This window comes from Thalassophryne amazonica, chromosome 2, assembly GCF_902500255.1.
Source record: "Thalassophryne amazonica chromosome 2, fThaAma1.1, whole genome shotgun sequence".
NCBI classification, from domain to species: domain Eukaryota; kingdom Metazoa; phylum Chordata; class Actinopteri; order Batrachoidiformes; family Batrachoididae; genus Thalassophryne; species Thalassophryne amazonica.
The window spans coordinates 7062328-7087277 of NC_047104.1; the positions used below are offsets into that span (position 1 = coordinate 7062328).

General features: G+C 41.5%; 1 protein-coding gene across 2 annotated transcripts in view; it reads left to right on the top strand.

The window, feature by feature from the left end:
* Positions 1–24650, top strand: part of LOC117522080 (synaptosomal-associated protein 25-A-like) — a 71367-nt gene extending 46717 nt beyond the window's left edge. Inside the window, exons 5-8 of one of the 2 annotated variants that reach the window (XM_034183463.1) lie at positions 5732–5849; positions 19503–19622; positions 21906–22050; positions 24549–24650. In XM_034183463.1, coding sequence (XP_034039354.1) covers positions 5732–5849; positions 19503–19622; positions 21906–22050; positions 24549–24617 — 452 coding nt within the window. In that variant the 3' untranslated portion in view covers positions 24618–24650. Of the gene's footprint in view, positions 1–5731; positions 5850–6083; positions 6202–19502; positions 19623–21905; positions 22051–24548 lie in introns of both variants that reach the window. The other variant, XM_034183455.1, reaches the window with a different exon arrangement.
* The last annotated feature ends 300 nt before the right edge of the window (positions 24651–24950 follow it).

Consider the following 24950-nt stretch of genomic DNA (forward strand, 5'->3'; position numbering starts at 1 on the left):
TCTAAATGCAGAGTTGCTTCCTCATATCGCTGGTGATAAATGACAAATGAACATTGTCCTCTGATGAACAGAAATGTTTAGAGATTGCACGTATTATCTTTCAGATGTTTGAAATGGTTCAGAGAGTAACAAAATCTGAGATTTTCCTGGAAGTCACAGTGCTGCTTTGTTCTGATGGATCATGTTTCCTTCAACCATCAGAGAAGAACTGACCTGGAACCGGAGATTTTTATTGCTCTGTTCTTTATTGAGCATCTCAGTGCAGAAAGATGATGTCATGAAAAGTGTTTCTCTCTGACATGCTGCTGTTTGTGAACATCAAACATCATAACCCCTTTAGATAACTTTTGAATTAGTAAAACATCAATAAATTTAATTCCAACATGCATCATTAGTTTAATGTTCATATTTAGGTGAAGTATTCTGCTTGTTTCTGTCATTTACCTTCTTTAATAAAAAGACATTCATTTATATTGTGCTTTTATAACAGCCGATTCAGAGTTCTTAAAAGCAACAACTCAAATTACAAAGACATCAAAATATAAAGACATTAAAAGAAAAAAAATTGCAGATAAATAACAACAAATAAACATGCTCATAAGAACAGTTAAAATGTTTTGCATTGCTGATCAGTTGAACCAAACTAATTTACCATCAGTAAAAATGCAAAAAAAAAAAAAAAAAAATGGTGTGACAATATTTTCACTTGTCATCAAAATGTGAATCAGTTAATATCAATTATCGGACTTTGATCTAAACAAATAATTAGCAGAGTCATGGCTGCCTCTTGGTGAGGAAGAAGATGGTCTCTTGATCAGTTCCCGGATAGGATGGTGGACACGTAGAGGACTGAACAGGTCCAGTCTTGACATTCACTGTTTCTGACAGATGCTGCACATGATTGTTGTGGGAAGCTTCCGCCGGTCAGGATCTCGCTCTCTCTCCTTCCTCTTTCTCCTCCTCGGCATTGTGTGTCCGCATTTTTCAAAGACCTCCACTCTCGTATTGATCGCTGGCTCGGCCCCTCGCTTGTTCTTCCCAGGTCTTCTAGTCGATGGAGCAGTTCTTGAGGTTGTGCTTCAGGAGATCCTTGTAGCATGTCTATTGCCCTCCTCTGAACAGTTTTCCTTTGCTCCTAAATTTGTTCCTAAGTCTTGCTTACAATGTTTATATGAAGATTATCAGGGTGGGCGGCAGCCCGGCACCAGGAGCAGCTGGACCCGCAATACACACTCCCAGACTAGGCTTAGGTGTGAAGGAAATCATGGTCTTTATTCCAGGCTCTGGTACGGTACACATGTGATCAGTCAGCAGGGCAGAGGTACAGGCAAGGTTAGGCTGAGATGCAGTCATGTACAAGCAGGGTTCTGTGGCATGAGCAAACACGGACATCCAGGGAGAGGCAAGAGGCATAATCAAGGAGAACAGAGCAGAAATCGGAGCATGCCGTGGCAAACTCAGGACTGAAAAATGGGTGCTGGAAAGTGTACGGAGACAACAATCTGGCAAAGGTGTGGTGGCTGGGAGAAGATTAAATAAGCAGGTGTTAACAAGGTGCATGTGAGGAGAAGGATCTAGAAAGGTGGCGTGGCAAGTTGACAAAGATTATACACGGGCAAGATTATGAGGAGGGGAGTGCACAAAGTGGAGTGATGTAATATAGACAAAGATGTGTGAGCAGGTTTAAAGAGCGTGAGTGAATGGAAACACAAGACAGACTGAATCAAAGTAGGGACAAAGACATGAGGCAGGTGCAGTGATGTGAACATGATCAGGTACGAGTGAGAGATAAAGACAAAATGGCAGGTGCAGGATGTGGAGTGAAACAGAGGTCTATGAACAGAACATAAGAATTAATCAGAGGATAATGAGAAAATAAACCCAAGGACAAAACAAGGCTGGAACTGACTAATGACTGAAGAATACTATAAATGATTACCAGATAACAAAACAAGCAAGCAAAGACTAAATGATCAACAGAAAGCAAAACCCGATAATAAAGTACAATGGATAATAACAGAAATGAAAACTTCCCTATTAGTAATGTAACTAACAGGAACACAAAAGAAGGCCAGTAATTCAGTTTAACTTATAAGATAATTAAATGGTCTGTTAGGCTATAATTCCCAATTTTTTTTTCTGGGTTAACAGGGAGCGAACTCAGAAGACTCAAAAATTGACAGGAAGCGGACTTCAATTTTATATGTTGTACTGAATAAATACCTTCACTGAACAGCTCATTTCTACTTCAGCTTGCAAGCTGACCCCCCCCCCCCCCCCCCACACACACACACACACACACACTCTGCCTGTCTCTTCTCCCTGCACTCTGACTCCGCCCCCCAGATGGCTGATGAAGAAGCCTCACCGTTACAGGCCCGGCACCGTGACGCAGAGAGAGATCCGTTGCTACCAGAAATCCACCGAGCTGCTGATCCACAAGCTGCCGACCAGGTCAGCCTTACTGGCCTCCTGCAGAGCTTCACAGCGGAGCTCTGAAAGCGGAGGTCGGTCTTGAAGTCCTGAGTGATTTCTCTCACCAGGCGTTGGAAGGGCAGCTTGCAGATCAGCAGCTCTGTGGATTTCTGGTAGCGGTAGATATCTCTCAGCGTTATGATGCCACGCCTGTAACGGCGAGGCTTCTTCACACCGACGGTAGCCGGAGTGCTCTTCTAGGTGGCTTTGGTAGACAGCTGCTTCCTCTGAACTTTTCCTCCGGTGGATTTACGGGCGGTCTGCTTGGTTCTGGCCATATTAAAGCTTCCTTCAGATCTGCTCTGCCTCTTCTGCTGAGCCAGGTCTCTCAGCGTCGCTTAGAAAGCTCGTAACACTCCACTGCTTGATGCACAATAACTGCTGGTAGCCTGTAAAATGACCGACCTGCCTCATTTTTATCACCGCTGCTTGCACAACCGATGACAGCACAAAAGTTGACCATTGTTGAACCTTCTGCAATTGTTTTTCCAAATGCACGTAGCGTATCACAGGGGCCACTGCGTCATAATCCATAACGGCCACGGGGCGCAAAAATCACGTAACCGATATGTCACATGAAAACCCTCTATAAGAAAAACCTCTGTGACCTGCTGACTTCTTGCTGACACATACACTAATCTTATATTCAGAGAACGCAGAGCATTGGCCGGGATGTGAGGTTTATCGAGAGATACTTGATCACAGGGCACTCGTCCATTCTCTCATTCTTCCTGTTATCTAGCTGCACTCTGGTAGTGTCAGTGAGTGTATTATGATGCTCAGAGTCACACATTCACTGGGTGTTGTGTCTGTTGTCTCAGTCTGTGCTGTGATTGTGATGAGTGATGCCTCTGTGAGGGAGACCTTTTATTCACAACTGCCCCAGAGGTGACACTTTTTTGGTCATGGGTGATTTTAATGCCACCACTGGCATTGATAGTACTGGTTATGAGGACTGCATTGGTCCACATGGATCTGGTAACCATGGTGAAAATGGTTCAATGCTGCTTGAGTTTGCAAAAAGTCAGGTGCTCAGACTTGCTGGATCCTGGTTTCAGTGTGCAGATGTACACCCCTGGACATGGTGTTGTAATACTGGTAGTGCTGGTGATAAAATTGACCATGTCTTTGTGGGAAACCAATGAAAAAATCTACAGAACTGTAGGGCCAACAGGAATGGCCAGTTTGGGAATTACAACCACAAAGATGTTGTGGCTTCCCTGAGGATTCAGTTGAAGACTCGCAGGCTCAGTGACCAAGATTAGATCTGGTCAACCTTCAAGATCAGTCTGTTTCTCAGGAATTTGCATGCAATTTGCCTGGAAGACTTGCAGACATAGATGCACCCGAGTTCTTCCAAAATCAGACCCTGAAAGTTGCTGAGTATTGTACTGAAGCCACTAGTGTCCACAGAAGGAGGTGTTTCATATTTGAGGACACTCTAAATATCATCCAGTGGAGTCATAGATCATGGCCTGATGGAGGTCTTAGGATGTACAGGAGCTATGGAAGTGGGCTGTAATGGCCCTGAGAAAGACAAAGAGGCATTTGTTAGAGGAATCTGTGATCAGGTGACACACCATCTGTAGTCTATTGACCCTTGACCTGCTTACAGAGGAATCAAAGCACTTTGTTGCTCCAGACCTCCACCTCATCCCACTGCAGTTATGGCAGAAGATGGTTCGGTCCTGACAGATCCTGTCACTTTGGGCAACCTACTTTGAGTAGTTATATAAGGTTGATCCTCCTGGTGGGATGTTAGACATTTTTGGTGCCAGGGTTCTTACAGTTGATTCTCCAGTCAAGTGGGAACAACTTAATACTGGTGAGATCTCAGAGGCTGTGAAAGAGCTGATGATAGGGAAACCACCAGGAGTTATGGGTTTGGCGGGTGGAGATGCTGTTCTCCTGGCATTGCAAATATTTTTTGTTTCAGTCTGGGAGACAGGTATCATCCCTACGGACTGGAAGAAAGGACTTGCTGTCCCAGTCTGGAAAGGAAAGGGTGAATGTATGAACTGTAACAGCTATCAGGGTAACACACTGCTCTCTTGTAAAGAATTTTAAGAATTCAGTTCCAGCTACTTGCTGATCAGCGACTGGAACAGTCTTGCTTCACGCCCAAGAAGTCATAGAACAAAAGCATGAATAAGATTCAGGCTTTTAATGACTTCCTGGACTCAACCATTTATCTCAGCAGGGACAGTCATATATCTGGGTCCTCAGCCTTAGAGATTGAGAGTTGCTTGGGACGAGCTTATGGAGTTATGAGATCATTGGACAACGGTGTTTGGTGATGCCAATATCTTTGGCGGAGAAGGTCTTTAGAGTCCAGGGGCTGCATCACTTGCTTTATGGTTGAGTCTTGGACCATAATCAATGATTTAAAGCAATGACTGGATGTTTTTGGTACCCGGGTTCTTTGGAGGATTCTTGAGTACTGCTGGAATTATTTTATCAAATGAGTGGTTACTAAGAGAGACTACGATGAGGATTATTACTTGCATTGAGAGAAAGCATCACCTGTGAACGTTTGGCCATGTGGCATGTTTCTCTGTGCAATGTTCAGCACGCAGGTGTTTGAATCTTGAGGACCCCAGTAAGTGGAGAAGGCCAAGGGGATGCCCACGTGTCACCTGGCTGCAGTAGATAGATGGGTATTTTAGAGATGTGGACATGGACCTGTTCCATGGTGCTGTGGCAAAGCACAGCACCAATGCATGATCTCACACTACCCATACTTACTCACTCACTCACTCACTCACTCACTCACTCACTCACTCACTCACTCACTCACTCACTCACTCACTCACTCACTCACTCTACTGGCATGCAACCCACACGAGACACACGAAATGTTAAACTCTAATCATGGTGATCTGTTTGTTTTAATGCTACAATAGAGTTGATTTAAAACTATTTTGAATGGGACCAAATGCGCTTGCTGCAGTGTTAATTTAACACTGTGAAATTGACTGTGGATGTCATTTGGAGGAACCAGCGGCGGTAACTGAATATACCCTGTCTTCTGGGAACTACCCAGGTCGTCTCTGGTGTTGTGGGTAAAATCTGGTTTCACGTGGCAACTTTGTACTCAGTGGCGCACAGAAAAGTGCACATGGACCCCGAATGCTTCTTGCCTGCTTTGCCTTTTGCTTGTAGTCCAAACCTTTCTGCATCTTGCATTGTAGCGTAGCGTCCCAGCCGCTGACATAGACCACTCAAAGTGATGTCACTGCTCTCATGTCTTCACCAGAACAACTTGATCGCGTGGAAGAGGGCATGAACAAGGTGAACGCAGACCTGAAGGAGGCCGAGAAAGATTTAAAAGATTTAGGACAGTGCTGTGGTCTGATATGCCCATGTATTAAAAAGTAGGTACTGGTCAGGAGCCCTGCGCTCTGGCCTGTCCAGTGGTGGTGGTGGTGGTGGTGGTGGTGGTGGTGGTGATGTCTGATGTCTCTTGTCACAGTCAGTCTTTTCTTGTCTCCTTTCCTTTGTTTTTCCTCTCCCTCTTCCACCCCACCCTGCTTTTTGCTTCTTTTTTCTTCTTCTTTTCACTTGCTTTTCTTCTTTTGCTGGGAAAATGACAATGTGTTGGTAACCAGAGCAACTGGAGCGCATCGAGGAGGGGATGGACCAAATCAATAAGGACATGAAGGATGCAGAAAAGAATTTGAACAATCTAGGACAGTTCTGTGGTCTGTGTACATGTCCGTGTAACAAGTAGGTGCTGCCGACTGCATGTGTTTCAGCTCCTGCCTGAAGCGTCTTTATCTGGCTTTGTGGTTCTGCTGAATAGAGCATGGTGAAGTGCGTGGTTTGTTGCTGTGATGTCACACTGCCTCAACCCCCCACCCCACCCCCACCCCTTTTGCACAGCATGCACATGTGCATGTTTGCCTTCTTGCACTGGTCTGAGTGGTTGCATGTATGAGCATCACATCTGCACAGCAGGTCACCTTCACTCTCCAGCCTCCTTGGATGTTTCCTTTAGGTTCCTTCACTAATCACTTGGTGAAGAAATTCTCTTTCAGCAAGTATGAGCGTGGATCTGGGTCACAGCACCTTTCACAAAAACCCCACCCGCGCATCTGCCCCTAATGACCAATATTTCTTTTCAGCTTGATATGAGCTTGATGCATCAAAGTCTGCTAGAGGTCCAGGATCGAGGTGTGTTCTCCTCTAAATGTTCACTTGGGTTTTCTCCATTTAAAGTCATAACTGCATTCGGTTAGTGTTCTCTGTGTTTTTGCTTACATTTATTTATTTATTTTTTACTTGTCTATTTAACAAACTGACCACTGGAGTCCTTTGTTCCCCCCCAGGCTTGGTGGAATGACTGAGGGTCAGCCAAGTTCAAACTGATTTAATTGTGAGAACAATCAGGTCCCACACCAAAGCTGAGATTTCCACTCAGTACTTATATATACAGTCCCGCTGTACACCACCACAATGAAGTTGAAATGAAATAAAACAGATGTTCCTGATTGTCGATTAAGGTTTCACAAAAATATCACATTAAACTTTTAGGCGTTACAGCCATTTTAATAATAATAATAATAATAAAACTTGAGTGCAATACTATCTGTGCAATACTCCAGACACTGCTGCTAACTATATATTTAAATATTTTTACACTGCTTTTAAATTTAGCTCTATTTGCACTAATTTATATGTATATATTTTTATAGGTATTTATAACTTGTTCCAGTTTTTGCTGTGTACTCCGGTAGCCAAGCAACGACATTTCATTACCAGACTCACTGTTGTGTTTTTGTGCAATGACAGTAAAGAAAGTCTAAGTCTATAATAACAATAATAATAATAATAATAATGATAATAAACCGCACGGTGGTTTAGTGGTTAGCACTGTTGCCTTACAGCGAGAAGGTCATGGGTTCGAGTCCCACCTGTGTCCTTTCTGTGTGGAGTTTGCATGTTCTCCCCGTGTTTGCGTGGGTTCTCGCCGGCTGCTCCAGCTTCCTCCCACATCCAAAGATACGCAGGTTAGGTGGATTGGAAACTTTACAAAATTGTCGGTAGGTGTGCGTGCAAGCGTGAATGTCGATATGGATTTGTCTATATGTGGCCCTGTGACAGTCTGGCGTCCTGTCCAGGGTGAATCCCGCCTCACACCCAGACTGCTGGGATAGGCTCCAGCCCCCTGCAATCCTTGATTGGACTAACTATGTGTGTGTGTGTGTGTGTCTGTGTGTGCGTGTGTGTGTGTGTGTGTGTGTGTGTGTGTGTGTGTGTGTGTGTGTGTGTGTGTGTGTGTGTGTGTGTGCGTGTGTGTGTGTGTGTGTGTGTGTGTGTGTGTGGTGCCCTCTGTAGTAAACATTTGAAAACATCATATTAAAAATCAGCATAAAACAAGCCAAAATTCAAAACACCAAAATAAAAACATAATCCAATAAATATAAATCACATAAGATAAACCCACACCCTGTGTTTATATTTTCAAATTAACTTTAAAACAATGAATGGTCACTGGCCTTCTGGGCCTATAAGTAAGTAAGCAAGCCTATAAGTTTTCATACAAATCTTCACTTTCACAGCCAGTTCTTGGGGCCCCTGTACACATAACATGACGATGTGTTATGTGTGAAACCTCCATTTGAGGTTTCTTCCTCAGAGGAAGGTTTTCCTTACCACTGCTGCTCTGGGGGTTAGTACGGTTAGACCTTACTTGTGTGAAGCGCCTTGACGCAACTGTGTTGTGATTTGGCGCTATATATACTCAACAAAAATATAAATGCAACACTTTTTAAAATAAATTGAAATTGGGGCGAAAGACACAGAAACCGAAAGAAAATCTGCAAACAAAAAACGAAATGGGAAACCGCGAAACATTCCACCTGCTGTCCGGAGGGACACACGGTCGGACAGGTGTGCACAATACCGTGGCGACGGTTTAGTTCATTCGCATGCATAAACACAGTGTGTGTATGTGGAAAGTCGCACACACAGCATCAGAACAAAAATTTAAAAACACCACAATTTGTAATACTTAATTCCTGTTATAAAGCGCGGACTTAGACTCCGCCTACACATACACCAGGAAGTAATAAAAGGATGTGAATTACTCTTCTCCCTTTTATGTTTTTCATGAATTACCTGATGCACCCCTTTCATGAAGACATCAGCGGGCTCCCGTCTCATGAGGAGTTGCCTCCCGTGTCATGAACACATCAGCTGGCATGGCGTGTTCAGCGCGCAGTGATCCGCTGGTGGCCGTGTTGCAAATGTGATATGAGTTTTAATTATTACAGTGTGGGGAAATCCCGCAGTGACACTCGCCTCGCGGTGATTTTCAGCATGGCACGATATTCACCAGCTTTGCGGTGTGCTGACCAGGCGGTCAGCTGAGGCGATATGTGTTTTAATTTATTTCCACGTGAGGACAGCATGCTGATGTCCCCGTTTCATGATTAAGTTATGCGATGTCATATTCTACAACCCACTACGGGTGTTTTCCAGCTGTGACTTGCAAGCACAGATATCTGAACAGCTGCAGGTCACAGGGACACACCCACCTTTGTCTGCCGACTTCGCCAGCTCACAGAAAAAAGGCTCACTCTCTGTTCCTTTATTCTGTGATCTTTATTTTATGTTTGTATTATTATTTTTTTGTCCTGCATCTGTCTGATGTCTGTGTTTGTAATTTAACACCTTGCATGCATGATCACGTCCAGCTGACAGTCAGCAGTCAGCTGACAGGTGCTGTATGTCCATAGCAAAGTGTATGAGCAAAGCGATTACACATGCATGAGTTCACGCCTTTACCCTTATTTGTTTTATTTAATCTCCACTCTTTCTGTCTGTCATGTAAACTACAATTTATGTGGTGGATGTGACTTCAGTCTGTCCAGCTGCGTGCTCAGATGCTGGACGGCCCTCATGAGGGCATGAGCGCCCACACACACATGTGCATTGAGTGTTCACCAGCTGAGTTGCAGTACACAGTGGTCAGCTGTTTCAGCACCACACTGCACTGGACAGCGACCAGACTGCGGGACCCTCAGCCACAGCTGACAGTGTTGGAGTTATGGTGTGTATGTGAGCGGGGGGGGGGGGGGGGGGAGACACGACACACTCCACAAGCCATGTGTTTTGGGGGGGGGGGTGATGACGACACACTCCACAAGCCATTTGTGTGTGTGTGTGTGGGGGGGGGGGGGGTGGAGTTTGGCACAGTCATGTGTGTTGCTAGGTTACGCCACACTTGTGTTGCACTTAGACAGTTTTCACAGACAGCTCAAATGTGGTCACCTGCTCTCTACTCTCATGCTGGGAGCAAGAATAGCCCCGCCTTTTCTGTTTTCAGCGAGGGGTGTTGGATGTTCATGTGCGACACCTGGAATTTGTCTGACACCTGCTGAGAGAGGAGTCGAATGGGCACTCACAGAGCACTCACTGTCTTTCAGCCGCTGGTGTGCACGAATGGTTGTGGCGACAGCTGTGCGAGGCATTTTTCACTAGCTCCGACTTTTTCACTAGTGGCATTTGACTCCTCCTTCATGCGCCATTTTGCCTCAATCGTGTTTTGTGTGAAGGGGCTCTTAGACTAGTCAGGAGATGAATACATGAACATTTTCCATCAACTTCACTTCCATCAACAATTAAGAAATACATTTTGGTTCAACAAGTATATATGGGACCTGAAGCATAAATCTAGGAGCAAATGGTGTAGCTCAAAATTAGATGTCTTGTAGCCTGCATGGTGAAATGTCATTCTGGATTATAAGAACATGTTCCTGGCTCAAAGCGGACCTACTACTCTCACTTGATTAACAAAAACAAGCCTATTTCACTGGTAAAGCATAATGTGTGTCTTTTTGATTTGATGCCAACTATAAACTGTTTAAGGACCTATGGGCTACACCTCAGGTTATGGTTGTACAAGTTTTAAACCTGCAGTGATCAAACCTATTCTTAAGAAACCTAATTTAGATCTGGGTTAAATGAAAAATTGTATTGATTCGGTCCTTTTGGTCTTAAACTCTTGATAAAGTGGTTTCACAGCAGCTTGTGGATTACCTATGTGAAATTAATGTCTTTGAGCTGCTGCAGTCTGTAGTTAGAACGCACCACTCCACAGAGACAGCACTTATTTAAGTGGTGAATGATGTTCTGCTAGCAATGGACTGACACCACCACAGTGCAACTATTGTTAGACCTTAGTCCTGTGTTTGATATGGTCGGTCATTTTATATTATTGGATAGGCTTGAGAATTATTTTGGGATTACTGATAAAGCTCTTGTGTGGTTGACATCTTACTTATCTTGTCACTGTCAGTGTGTCTGGAAAAACAACTTTACTTCAAATCGTAAAATATCTTTATTAGACCCTTGGTATTATCTGTCTGTATAGCACCTCTTGGTCAGATATTGCAACATGCTGACTACACTCGGTTATACATGCTGATAAATGCAGGTAATCTCACCCACACATGGACTTTACAGGACTGCCTGGCTTCAGTGAAAACTGGATGTCTGGCAACTTCTTACTTTCAAATTCTGATAAGACTGACATGATTGTTATTGGTCCAGTCAAGCACAGGCATCAGTTTGACCAGTTAATGTTAATCTCATGTGTTATTCATCATTCTGATAAAATGAAAAATCTTGTGGTGGCCTTTAAGCCCACACTGTCCTTTGACCTTTATATTAGAGAAGTAACTAAGAATGACTTCTTCTACCTCTATAATACAAGGTGTGTCTGAAAAATAACGTGACTGGTGTCACAAACAATTTATTTAAATTCCAAACAATTTACATGGTCTCACCTTCAAAGTAACCCCCCTCAAGTCAAATGCCCTTTTCCATCCTTCTCTGCCAAACACCTATGCCCTGCTGGAAGGATTCTTGTGGAATGCCGCTCAGCTCCATCATTGCAGTCCTCTTGATGGCCTCCATATCTTCAAAACGCATCCCTTTGATGACCCCCTTGAGCTTGTGGAAAAGAAAAAGCCACATGGGGCAAGGTCAGGTGAATAGGGAGGTTATTCCAGCACAGCGATGTTCTTCTGGGCCAGGATCTGCCGGATGCTCAGGGCATTGTGAGCAGGTGAAAATTTCACTCCACAGAGACAGCACTTACTAAAGTAGTGAATGACCTTTTGCGAGCAATGGACTCGGATATCACTACGGTCCTGGTGCTGCTGGATCTTAGTGCTGCATTTGACACTGTGGATTACCATATTCTACTCAATAGGCTGGAGAATCACTTTGAGATTACTGGAACTGCTCTTGCATGGTTGACGTCGTACCTGTCCAGTCGTTCCTACTGTGTATTGTGTAATGGAACCTCCTCCGATCGTAGAGACATGAAGTTTGGGGTTCCTCAGGGATCCGTTTTGGGCCCCTTGCTTTTTTCTCTTTATGTAGCACCCCTCGGGAATATATTGCGGCGTTTTGGGATTCCCTTTCATTGCTATGCTGATGACACTCAGTTGTATATGCCAATAACTGCTGGTAATCTTACTCACATAAAATCCTTGGAAGATTGTCTTGCATCAGTAAGAAGTTGGATGTCTAGTAACTTCCTACTTTTAAATTCTGATAAGACTGAAGTTATGGTTTTTGGTCCAGCGAGATATCGGCATCAATTTGATCAGCTAGCATTTAGCTTAGGTCCGTGTGTTATACATCATACGGATAAAGTGAGGAACCTTGGAGTAATTTTTGATCCTGCGTTGTCCTTTGATCTCCACATTAGAGACATTACAAGGACTGCCTTCTTCCATTTGCGAAATATAGCGAGGATTCGTCCTATTCTGTCTATGGCTGATGCTGAGACTTTGAGTCATGCGTTTGTCTCTTCTAGATTGGACTATTGTAATGCTCTATTCTCTGGCTTACCGCAGTCCAGGATCAGGGGTCTTCAATTGGTTCAGAATGCTGCTGCCAGACTTTTGACACGGAGCGGAAAGTTTGACCACATTACGCCAATCTTGGCGTCCCTGCACTGGCTTCCTGTTTCTACAAGATCAGATTTTAAAGTACTGATTTTAGTTTATAAAATTGTTCATGGACTTGCACCTCCCTATCTGGCTGACTTGATAAGCCCCTATGTACCAGCTCGGGCCCTGCGTTCTCAGGGTGCAGGACTTCTGTGTGTTCCCAGGGTGAATAAAAAGTCTGCCGGTCACAGAGCTTTTTCCTATCGTGCCCCAGCTCTGTGGAACGATCTGCCGGCACACATTCGGCAGTCGGACACTGTGGAGACCTTTAAATCACATTTAAAGACTCATTTGTTTTCTCTGTTTTATCATTAGTGTTATGATGTGTTTTTAATCTTGTATTCTTTTACTGCTGTCTTTCTTTTATGGTTGTTTTTATTGTGTTTTAAATTTTTAATTGTTTTTTATGTTGTGAAGCGCCTTGAGACGATTTTGTCGTGAATTGGCGCTATATAAATTAATAAATTTGAATTTGAATTTGAAGCAGCCATGAGGTGTCCTGCCACGACTCCTGTCTCTTTTCGTGCATTGAGTGAAGCAAACTGTGCAGGAACTCTCTGTAGACTTGCTAATTGATCGTCTGGTCCTGCGGCAAGAACTCACTGTGGACGATGCCTCTCACATCGAAGAATGTGATCAACACGACTTTCACTTTTGACTTTGACTTTGTTGCTTTCTTTGGCCTTGGCGACGTCGGAGTCTTCCACTGACAGCTCTGGTGCTTGGTTTCCAGGTCGCTCTCAAAAATCCATGTCTCATCACCAGTGATGACTCTGTCTGCTTCAGTTTGAAGACGCTTGATGATGTCCTGACACACCTGCATGCACCGCTCCTTCTGATCATCATTCAGCAGCCTTTGCACCATTTTGCGCAGACTTTCCATATGCCCAAATGTTCAGTGATAATCTTCCAAACATGGTCATTTTTCACGTCCAGCCGACTTGTGATCATTCGAACAGTCAACCAACAATCGCCACGCGCAATCTGCCTTACCCGCTCGATGTTGTCCTCAGTCCTGCTCATTGAAGGCCTCCCACTCCTGGAGTCATGTTCTACCTCCTCTCGCCCCTGTTTGAACCTCTTATGCCAATCAAAAACATGTGTTCATGCCATTGCATCATCTCCATACACTTGCCTAAGCATTTCAAGTCCTTGTGATGGAGTTTTCCCCAAGCGGACTAAACATTTCAGGTTGGTTCATTGCTCGGTGTTTGTTCCTCGGTGCTCATTGATGGGGGAAAAAATGAAAAAGAGGAGCTGTAAACAAAAGCATATATATATAAAAAAAAAACTTCAAAAGTTGCAGAAAGCTAAGATTACAGCTACACACTCCCAAGACATTATGTTAGATGATAACACAATTTACTTATTCCTCTTTTGCCCATAGATCATCCTACTCCTACTTTCCAGACACACCTCGTATTTAGAGGATTCCTTCCACCTCTTCTGTTTATGGCTGACACAGAGACATTGATTCCTGCCTTTGTCTGTTCTACTGTACATCCTGAAAGTACACACAGCACTTTACGTTTTACACATTTTGTTACAGCCTTATTCAAAAATAGATTAAATTAATTTTTTTCCTCAAAATTGTATAAACAATACCCCATAATGACAGTGAAAATAAGTTTTTTTTTTTTTGCTTGAGAGTTTTGCAAATTTATTAAAACAAAAATAAATAAATAAATAAATCACATGTGAGTAAGTATTCACAACCTTTCCTCAATACTTTGTTGATGTTCCTTTGACAGCGATTACAGCCTCAAGTCTTCTTGAATAGGATGCCACAAGCTTGGTGCCCCTATCTTTGAGCAGTTTGTCCATTCCTCTTTGCAGCACCTCTCAAGTTCCATCAGGTTGGATGGGGAGCAGAGATCTCTCAGATCTCTCCAGAGATGCTTCTCCACCATTTATTGTTTTCACTGCTATTTGTTACCTCGGCATTTAATGTTTTCATCGCCATTTCTTATCTCACTGTGTAATGTTTTCACCACCATGTCTTACCTCACTATTTAGTGTTTTCACCACTATTTCTTACCTCCACCAGTTATTTTCACCTGTGTTTCTGTATGACTTTTTTCAGGATAACTCAAAATGTCACAAATTAATTTCAGTGAAATTTGATGAGCAGATGCACAATCAGGAAATAGGTGATTCACTTCTGGAGATGATTTGAATAATATTCTGAAACTGAAATCCAGGAGAACATTGTGAGAGGATGTTGATGAAATTGAGCAGATAGATACTGTGCTAGAAAATGAAGGATTTTGTTTTCAATTTGATCCAGAACATGTTTGAATCCAGGATCCAGAGGAAGCTTTAAGCATTCAGGACCATGTGGCCATGGCGGAGTTATGTGCTCTCTGTGTGCCTTCTAGTTCTCATTTTGAAATAATCAAGATCTTTGAGTTATTCTGTGTTTCATTTTGAAATAAACTTAGGTTCATCAGGATCTCACTATGATTCTGTGGTCCAGGTTTTTTTCTGGGTCCTTTGTCTGTCCAGGTCTCATTGAATCCTGTTTTTTATGATCTTCATATGGAACCCTGTCTTCATAAAAAGCAGACTAAACACTGCCATGAATTATTGTTTCCATGCAACAGACTAATCGACACGTGACCAGCTGCTGACATCTGTCGTGTTGATGTTCTCTTCTTCAGTTCTCAGTAACTGAACTGATTTTTCTTCTTTGTGATCAGATTCCGTTTCTCTGCTGTGTCTTTACGTTTTCCCCTTCCTGTGTGAAAAATCTTTCTGCCTTTCATGTCATTTCAACCTGCAAGTTTCTGGATGTGTGTACGCGTATGTGGAAGAAGGTGATTTTTGTGACTCAGCTTCGTCTCATTTCTGCCTAATTGTGATGCTTCATATATTTTTCAGCACATGATTCAAAACTGCCATTTTTCTCAGAGGTTCTGCCTTTTATTTATTTATTATTTTTGCTTGTAAATCACCTTTTTCATGATCATCTGCTGCCAATTAAAATGGTTAAAAATATTGAATGTCATGATTTCAGACTTTCATTGAAAGCCCCAAACATGATTGTACTGATGATAAAACGTGCTGAATTCAGCGACTCCAAGCGAAGCATCACTGTTTGACAGATCCAAATGAGAACGTGTCACGTGAGCTTAATCAGACTCAACTGATCTTCACTATCGATCAGTTATTGTCTAATTGATTGGAGATGCATGTGAGTTTATATGTGGCCAGGATGCTGCTTTGAATGAAACAATTTACACTTTGTTCTGAACACATCATGCATTTATGGAAGCATGCAAATCTATACTTTGACTCTCCACTGCCCTCACAAAATGTAATTAGAACCAGTCAGAGGAAGCTCATTAAATCAGTTGTAACCGAAGAGATTCATTAAATCTGCAGCAGGAGCCAAAAATGACGTTTTATCATTGACTGAGGTTCATTCCACCACATTTTAGGTCTTAACCTTAAAAGTAGAGAAAAACGAGCACTCACAGGGACCAGGAGTGGAGGTGCACGGCTCAAAAACTAAGTCAATGTAAATACTCAAGTGTCCTTCTTAATAAAGGTTTTAATGACTCACAGAAAGGCGACAGGATAAGGAGCACAGTCTTTTATGGTAACACCAATCAAAAACAGGTGTAGAACTCCACAAGACATGCAAATGCAGACATTACTAACAATAAACCAAAACATTCAAAAGCGGATAATAATAATAATAAGAAGAAGAAGAAGGAAATAATAAAAAGAAAATAAGAAAAATAAGAAAAAGCCCACTGTAGAGAAAATACACTACAAAAAAAATTTACACCTCAAAATTTTTTTACACTACAAAAGAAAAAAAAACATCAACGCGTAAGAGTACCAAAATGAGGCCTACCAATATATAAAGGTCTACATCAACAGCTGTGGCTTGTATATACCACATATGGGCACCAGTGAACAAAGGCTCAAACTGAAACTACTGTCCTTAGGGCTACACACTTATAAAAACAGTATATAAAAAGACATTCATGAACAAATACAAAAACATATATCAATAACAATGAAGCTCATAAATAGAAACAATACAAATATAAAAAAAAATCACACATCAAGCCCTTACAAAACCAGATAGGCATAGTAAAGGATAAAAAACACACCTCAAAAAAATAAATAAAAATAAATATATATATATGTATATATATATATGTATATATATATATGTATATATATATATATGTATATATGTATATATGTGTATATATACATATATATGTATATATATATGTATATATATATGTATATATATGTGAGGTCTATTAGAAAAGTATCCGACCTTATTTTAAAAAAAAACTATATGGATTTGAATCACGTGTGCTTGCTTGAGCCAACCTTGAACCTTCATGCGCATGCATGATTTTTTTCACGCCTGTCGGTTGCGTCATTCACCTGTGAGCAGGCTTTGAGTGAGGAGTGGTCCACCCCCCTCGGCGGATTTTCATTGTCAGGGAAATGGCTGAGAGACTGCTGCTTTGCTTGATCAGATTTTTTTTAGAAATTGTGAGGCACATCCATGTGGACACCATTCGAGAAATTCAGGTGGTTTTTGGTGAACATTTTATGGACTTCAAAGACATTAAGGGATGTTACTGTCGCTTTAAGGATGGCCCACAGCAGCTGTGGGGCGCACCGCGCTCCAGCTGCCATCGACAGGCTGAATGACCATTTCATTTCTAAACGGATCGCTCTGTGGATCCGTGACCATCGTGTGCACTTCCTCTGGTTATCACAAGAGCTGGACATCACCCATTTTCCTGCAGATTTCACTTTTAACAAGAGATTTTGTCATGGAAAGCCGAGCAGACGCTTCGCGTGTCATGATGGATTCGCTGCTGGACCGACACAAAACCACCTCCGTTTTGGTCTCACAGGATGGCTTTGAGATGGCGTTCAGACAGCTGTCGGTGGTTTTTCAGTCGAGTGATTATCCAAGAAATTGTGGATGTGCCTGGACATGCCAGAACATGTTCTGTGACGCTTCATCACGGCGCCGTGACGTGCAGAATTCCTCCGCACGTCTGTCTCAATTTGCCGAAAAAGTGCTGATGTCCACGTGCAGTAGATGGTACAGTAGATGTACAGTACAGTAGATGGTAAATAATGTTGAGATTATTCATTTCACTTTTGCACAAAAACTAGATAGTAATATTGGGTATTCTGGTAATGACTTTTTGTTATAATGTTATAATAATAATGATGGTATGTTGCAAATTTGCGACAACGGGCATACAGGTCAATTTGGTATATTGGCATATTTGGCATATTTGAGTCAGAGATTGTAGCATATATACGACGATGGGCATTAAGGGGTTAACTGTTAACAGCACTGTAACAGTAAAACTTGCACTTTCTAACCTACATTGTTTGTAACTATTAAATTCATTCTAACATTTTTCTAACATTTAAATTCTCTCTAAACATTTTACTTGTCGAAATTATTATTATTTTAAGTAGTATTAGTAGTTGTAGTAAAAAAGGCTTCAAAACTGGACCTTTAATCTAGGGGTGTTGTGGGGGGGGGCACATCCCTACCCCACGCCCCCATTCCATCTGGATTCACCCCTGCTTCGGCGTTTGAGCACAAAGAATGGATAACATATATTTATGCAGAAAACATGACCAGATTTACAGGTAAGAAATTTTTATTGCATTTTCATATCATGTGGTCCTCAGAAAGAGAGTTTAGGTGCATCCGAGTGGAAAATAGTGTTAGTTGTTGATGCGTCGCGGAGGATCAGCTGTTTTTAGCAGCAGATATGGAGCGGCTCGGAGAAAAAAAAGCATAAAAATGTCTTTGTAAAGCTCAGTGCAGGTGTGCTGTTGTCACTGCACTTTAAGAGGTCAGGACGAGTCGACCTGCTGCAAAAAACCGCGGATGAAAAGCTCACAGTTCGCTTAAAGTGGGCAGTTCAGTCGAACCCTGACCTCCTGCCCACGGACCAAGTTTAATGCTGCTATCGACCCACAATGTAAAAATAATAGTAACGCACAGTGACTTGGAGAAGTAACTTTAATCTGATTACTGATTCGGAAAGATTAACACGTTAGTTATTACTCGTTACTAAAAAAAAGTGGTCAGATTAGTGTTACGCGTTACTAAGTAACGCGTTACTGGCATCACTGGCCGTGAGTCATTAAAACCTTTATTAAGAAGGACACTTGAGTATTGCTGGCTATATTTTTACATTGACTTAACCTTAAAAGTACCATGAATGATGTGCGGTGGTGTTTGTCAGTTATGTATATACACACACGGCAAGATTAATTTATTCTTTCTGTTATATATTCCTGATCCTCCTCACCTCATTCTCTAAAACACACATGGAAGTACAGAAATAACTGACTGTGTGGCAAATTTATGAAATGAAATAAATGTGTGAACATTATGTTGCCTGGTGTGAGAGAAAACGTGTTGTTAAGGAGGCGCCATGAACAGCAGTTAATGAGAGTCAGTTTCCTTTAACTTACATTCAACTAGAAGGAAACGAAATCCATTAAGCTCAATTTTCATGATAAATTCTGCTATAATTTAACTCTAACACACTTCTATTTTGGTTCAAGACATTAATTCATTTATTCATTCACTTGCTGTCACTTTTTCAGCACAACAAACAATAATTTAAATGTGTAATTCCACATTAACATGCTGTGTTCAGAACCACGGACAGCTCACTTTATGATGCTCTGTAGTGTGCACTTTGTATCATGACCTGCTGAGAATAAATAAATAAAACAGCAGCAGAAATGTAAAAAAATAAAATAAAAAAATTACTCTTAAAAGCATTTCTTTTTTAAATAAGGAAACTTTGCCCAAATCTGATCTGCACTCAACCCAAATACACTTAAATGTGACTATTCCTGATTCCTGATGATAATTTGTCAAACACTAAAACATGTTTATCTTTTTTTAATGGTGATAATTAGTAACAAGCACACACATATTTAAATGTTTGTGAACATTTACTTCCATTTGCCACACACACACGTATTGCATGCACGGTTAGGTGCATCCTGACCAGTGAATGTGTGTGTTAGGATCAAAGGTGGGGGTCAGGCCTGGGGAGGAAACCAGGATGGAGTGGTGAACAGCCAGCCAGGAGCACGCGTGGTGGATGAGCGCGAGCAGATGGCCATCAGCGGTGGCTTCATTCGCCGGTAAAGTCACCTGTGTGTATGTAGTGGTACTCATGTTTACTTGCTGTCATATTTCTACTGATTTGTGTTCATCTCTGTGTGTGTCTGCATGAAAGAGTAAAGAATGTAACCATGAAAACTTGACTGAATATTTTTACATAAAAAAAACAAACTTAATTATTGCAGAAATTCGACAGTAAAATGTTATCTTCATTCATTGTTAGGAACTCGCAGAAACAGAAAGTCCACTCATCTCACATCGGCTGTATTGTGTTCTGTATGTGACAGGTGGTTGGTCCATGTGGACACAATTAAGCTTGTTTCATATTCAGAAGAACACACTCTAAATATTGAAGCATTTTTGTAACTGACGCTTGGCCAAGATCAATTAGTAACAATATATCAATTAAGCTAATAATCATGAAAATATTTTTAAATGTCTTCATTATTCAAATGCATCTTAGTTTTAGTCCACTGGACTAAGGTCCATAGGACTATTGCCATCGGGATTCATGGAACCCCATGAGTCGTCTGATGATTTTCTGAAAAGTCATTTACAGAATTTCTCTGAAACATGGTACAGACAATCTTTATGGGAACTGTGTGGTCATGGTATATTGGACTTTCTGATTGAATCCCTGTGCCCCCCTCTCCAGGCCCCCAAGAAGGGCAAAAAACTGTTCAATTTTTTTTTCTCTAATGTTACATAAACATTCTTTGAGAGGCTGCCTACAGGCAAGAAAAATGTAATTTTCCTTGAATCATTCTGCCCCCCCCCCCCCCAAAAAAAAAACAGTGCCATTTTGTACACTTCTCATTTTATTCATTCCATTTGATCTCATTCCAGAATGGATGAAATTAATTTTATCTCTCAAAATTGTACTCACAACACCCCATAATGACAACATGAAAAAATTATATATATATATATATATATATATATATATATATATATATATATATATATATATATATATATATATATATATATATATATATATATATGTAAGCGCCTTGGGGCAACTGTTTGTTGTGATTTGGCGCTATATAAAAAAATTGATTGATTGATTGATTGATATAGCAAATTTATTAAAAATAATTTAAATAAAGGAAATCATGTACATATTCACACCCTTTGCTCAGTACTTTGTTCATGCTCTTTTGGCAGCAATTACAGCCTCAAGTCTTCTTAAATATGATGCCACAAGCTTGGTGCACCTATCTTTGGGCAGTTTGGCCCATTCCTCTTTGCAGCACCTCTCAAGCTCCATCAGGTTGGATGGGGAGCGCCGGTGCACAGCCGTTTTCAGATCTCTCCAGAGATGTTCGGTCAGATTCAGGTCTGAGCTCTGGCTGGACCACTCAAGGACATTCACACAGTTGTCCTGAAGCCACTCCTTTGATATCTTGGCTGTGTGCTTAGGGTCATTATCCTGCTGAAAGATGAACTGTCACTCCAGTCTGAGGTCAAGAGCGCTCTGGAGCAGGTTTTCATCCAGGATGTCTCTGTACATTGCTACATTCATCTTTCCCTCAATCCTGACTAGTCTCCCAGTTCCTGCTGCTGATAAACATCCCCACAGCATGATGCTGCCACTACCATGTTTCACTGTACGGATGGTGCCTGGTTTCCTCCAAACATGACACCAAAGAGTTCAATCTTTGTTTCATTAAACCACAGAATTTTGTTTCTTGTGGTCTGAGAGTCCTTCAGGTGCCTTTTGGCAAACTCCAGGCAAAAATCTCAACTATTTGACTATTTGGCCTTGGTAAGTTGGACTTTCCAACTGAATCTCCATGGTGTCTCTCTCTCCCCCCCCCCCAGTAGGGTAAACAATTTTAGGCAAATACATACAAATAACCTGTTTAATGTCACTTTCCCGTTATTTGGTCAAAGTCACTCTTTGACCAAAGGGCTTCAGGGTCTCTTGTCCCTATTTTTCTATATTTTTTGATGTCCTTTTTATGTATGTTATTATTAATGTATCATCCCCCAAATATTTTGTGTGTACACGTAAAGTGCTGTTTGTTGTGCTGTGTGAACCAAAGATGGCTGTTTGAAGATTATAATAATTGTACACTTTGATGTGTTTGTTGTATTTTATTGGTGCTGAAGAATTCTTTTTAAGCATAATGTATGTGTACCTATTCCAAATTAATTGCACTTGGCACATAATGGAATATTTTACCGTCTTGTTCATTAAAGTTCATGATTCCGGCACAGAACAACAGGGAGCAACCACACAATCTTTCAGAAAAGAAAATGCATCAATTTCCACCTGCTCCTCTTCTTCTTCATTACAGGGTAACAGATGATGCCCGAGAGAATGAGATGGATGAGAATCTGGAGCAGGTGGGCGGGATCATTGGCAATCTTCGTCACATGGCCCTAGACATGGGTCAGGAGATTGACACCCAAAACCGCCAGATTGACAGGATCATGGAGAAGGTACATTAAACTCTCTATGTAACAGTAACATCAACTCTGGATTTTATTGGTCAGAACGTGTTATTTGCTGAATAGAATTAACCTGAGCAAAGCACGGGAAGAAATGTTCAGTAAATTCAAGAAGTCACAACTTAAATACAGCCATCCAGCGAGAGCTCTGTCCCTCTTAGGAGCTGGGAGCTGCTCTGATATGTTTCAGACACGTAGTACGCTGAGGAAAAGGATGATGGGGGATCACAAGTATAAAAAAGTGCAATCAGAGATTTTTTTTATGTCCACCAATCCGGATTTGGATCACCTCCAAAATTCAGTGGAGTGTTCCATGACCTAATATCTATCTGTGGTGCAAATTTGGTGAGAATCCGTGAAGTAGTTTTGATGTAATCCTTCACATCCTATATAAAGTGAAACGTGATCCAGAATCTGGAACCGGATCCAGATCACCTTCAAAATTTAATGGAGTCTTCCATGGCCTAATATGTATCTGTGTTGAAAATGTCATGAGAAGCAGTTTGTTTCAGCTGTTGTTAGTCATTTGTCTCTCTTGCTATCTGGTGTAAAACTGTAATAGACAAGGACCCCAGTGCAGAGAACCACAATGAAAGGCAGGAAAAACTGATTCATTCTTAACGCAATAAATAATTAACAGTAGTAGGCTGCTAAACAGCAGGCAGGAAGAATGGTCAAAAGCAGGCTGTGGTCAGGCACACAGTAATCAGTCCAAACAGCTACTGCAGTCTATCTGGGGGTGACCAGGCAGAGCTCACAAACCAGAAAATCTCATAGCAACAAAGTCCATGAAAGGATGTGGAAAAACAGGAATCCAAAATGGCAGCAAAGGGTCTGTAACACGGAATTAAAAGCATAGTGAGAAGAAACACGAAAGAGCAGGGCAGAATCTTGTACAGTCTGGCAACTAGGAGACATTTTAAGGGTGGTTATGAAGGACGCAAAACAACTGAACCCAAACGTACACAATAAGAACACAAAAACAAACACCATGCAAGTACAGTAGTGTTCAGAATAATAATAGTGCTATGTGACTAAAAAGAGTAATCCAGGTTTTGAGTATATTTCTTATTGTTATCTGGGAAACAAGGTACCAGTAGATTCAGTAGATTCTCAGAAATCCAACAAGACTAAGCATTCATGATATGCACACTCTTAAGGCTATGAAATTGGGCTATTAGTAAAAAAAAAAAGTAGAAAAGGGGGTGTTCACAATAATAGTAGTGTGGCATTCACTCAGCAAACAGGTGTGAATCAGGTGTCCCCTATGTAAGGATGAAGCCAGCACCTGTTGAACATGCTTTTCTCTTTGAAAGCCTGAGGAAAATGGAACATTCAAGACACACAGTCTGGAGTTACTTGTAAGTGCTGTGACAGTTAGAAGACGCCTGTGTGAAGCTAATTTATTTGCAAGAATCCCCCGCAAAGTCCCTCTGTTAAATAAAAGACATGTGCAGAAGAGGTTACAATTTGCCAAGAACACATCAACTGGCCTAAAGAGAAATGGAGGAATATTTGGTGGACTGATGAGAGTAAAATTGTTCTTTTTGGGTCCAAGGGCCGCAGACAGTTTGTGAGACGACCCCCAAACTCTGAATTCAAGCCACAGTTCACAGTGAAGACAGTGAAGCATGGTGGTGCAAGCATCATGATATGGGCATGTTTCTCCTACTATGGTGTTGGGCCTATATATCACATACCAGGTATCATGGATCAGTTTGGACATGTCAAAATACTTGAAGAGGTCATGTTGCCTTATGCTGAAGAGGAGATGCCCTTGAAATGGGTGTTTCAACAAGACAATGACCCCAAGCACACTAGTAAACAAGCAAAATCTTGGTTCCAAACCAACAAAAGTAATGCCTTGCAGATGTGAAGAAATCATGAAAAACTGTGGTTATACAACTAAATACTAGTTTAGTGATTCACAGGATTGCTAAAAACGCAGTTTGAACATAATAGTTTTGAGTTTGTAGCATCAACAGCAGATGCTACTACTATTGTGAACACCCCCTTTTCTACTTTTTTACTAATAGCCCAATTTCATACCTTGTTACCTTGTTTCCCATGTAACAATAAGAAATATACTCAAAACCTGGATTAATCTTTTTAGTCATATAGCACTACTATTATTCTGAACACTACTGTAAAATTGCAAATAAGGAGAAGAATCATAATACTTGGCAAGAACTACAAACCAACAAAACCAAAACATGGCCCATGATGTAAACGTGTGCCAAATCTCAAATCAAGTCTGTACTGGATTCACGGCACAAGTGGGGGGCAGCCGAAAGACAAACCATGATAATCAGAGAATCAGGTTTAGTCAGAGATGACATATGCACATTAAACCCTGTCTGGGTAAAGTCAGAGTGAAAAATCAAGCATTTTAATTTTGTGTTACTGTGCGGTTGTTATGTAATGAGGACATGAATTCAAGTCCTCACTTTGTGAAAACCCCGAGCTCACAGGCTGTGTTTTCTCTGCAGGCTGATTCCAACAAGACCCGGATTGACGAGGCTAACCAGCGTGCCACAAAGATGTTGGGCAGTGGCTAATTGGCAGCAAAAAAACAAAAAGGGAAAAAAGTGCTTTCTTCATGTTTAACCGAAAACACCCCAACAACACCAATCACTTCATCTCCAGCCTCAACACCAACACCGGCACCTGCTTCTGTTGATTGACAGCAGGTGCTGAAGTGTCACGCTTTTATTATAAAACTTGTAGAGTTGCACATGTCATTCTTTCTGTTCTTTTCTGTTTCCACATCGTTCTCCCGTCGTTACAGATGTTATTCTGGATCATTGTTCTTTGTATTTTTCTCTCACATGTCCACACTAAGGTTCGGCAGTATGACGCTGTACATACAGAGCTTCTCTGGTGGCTTCTTT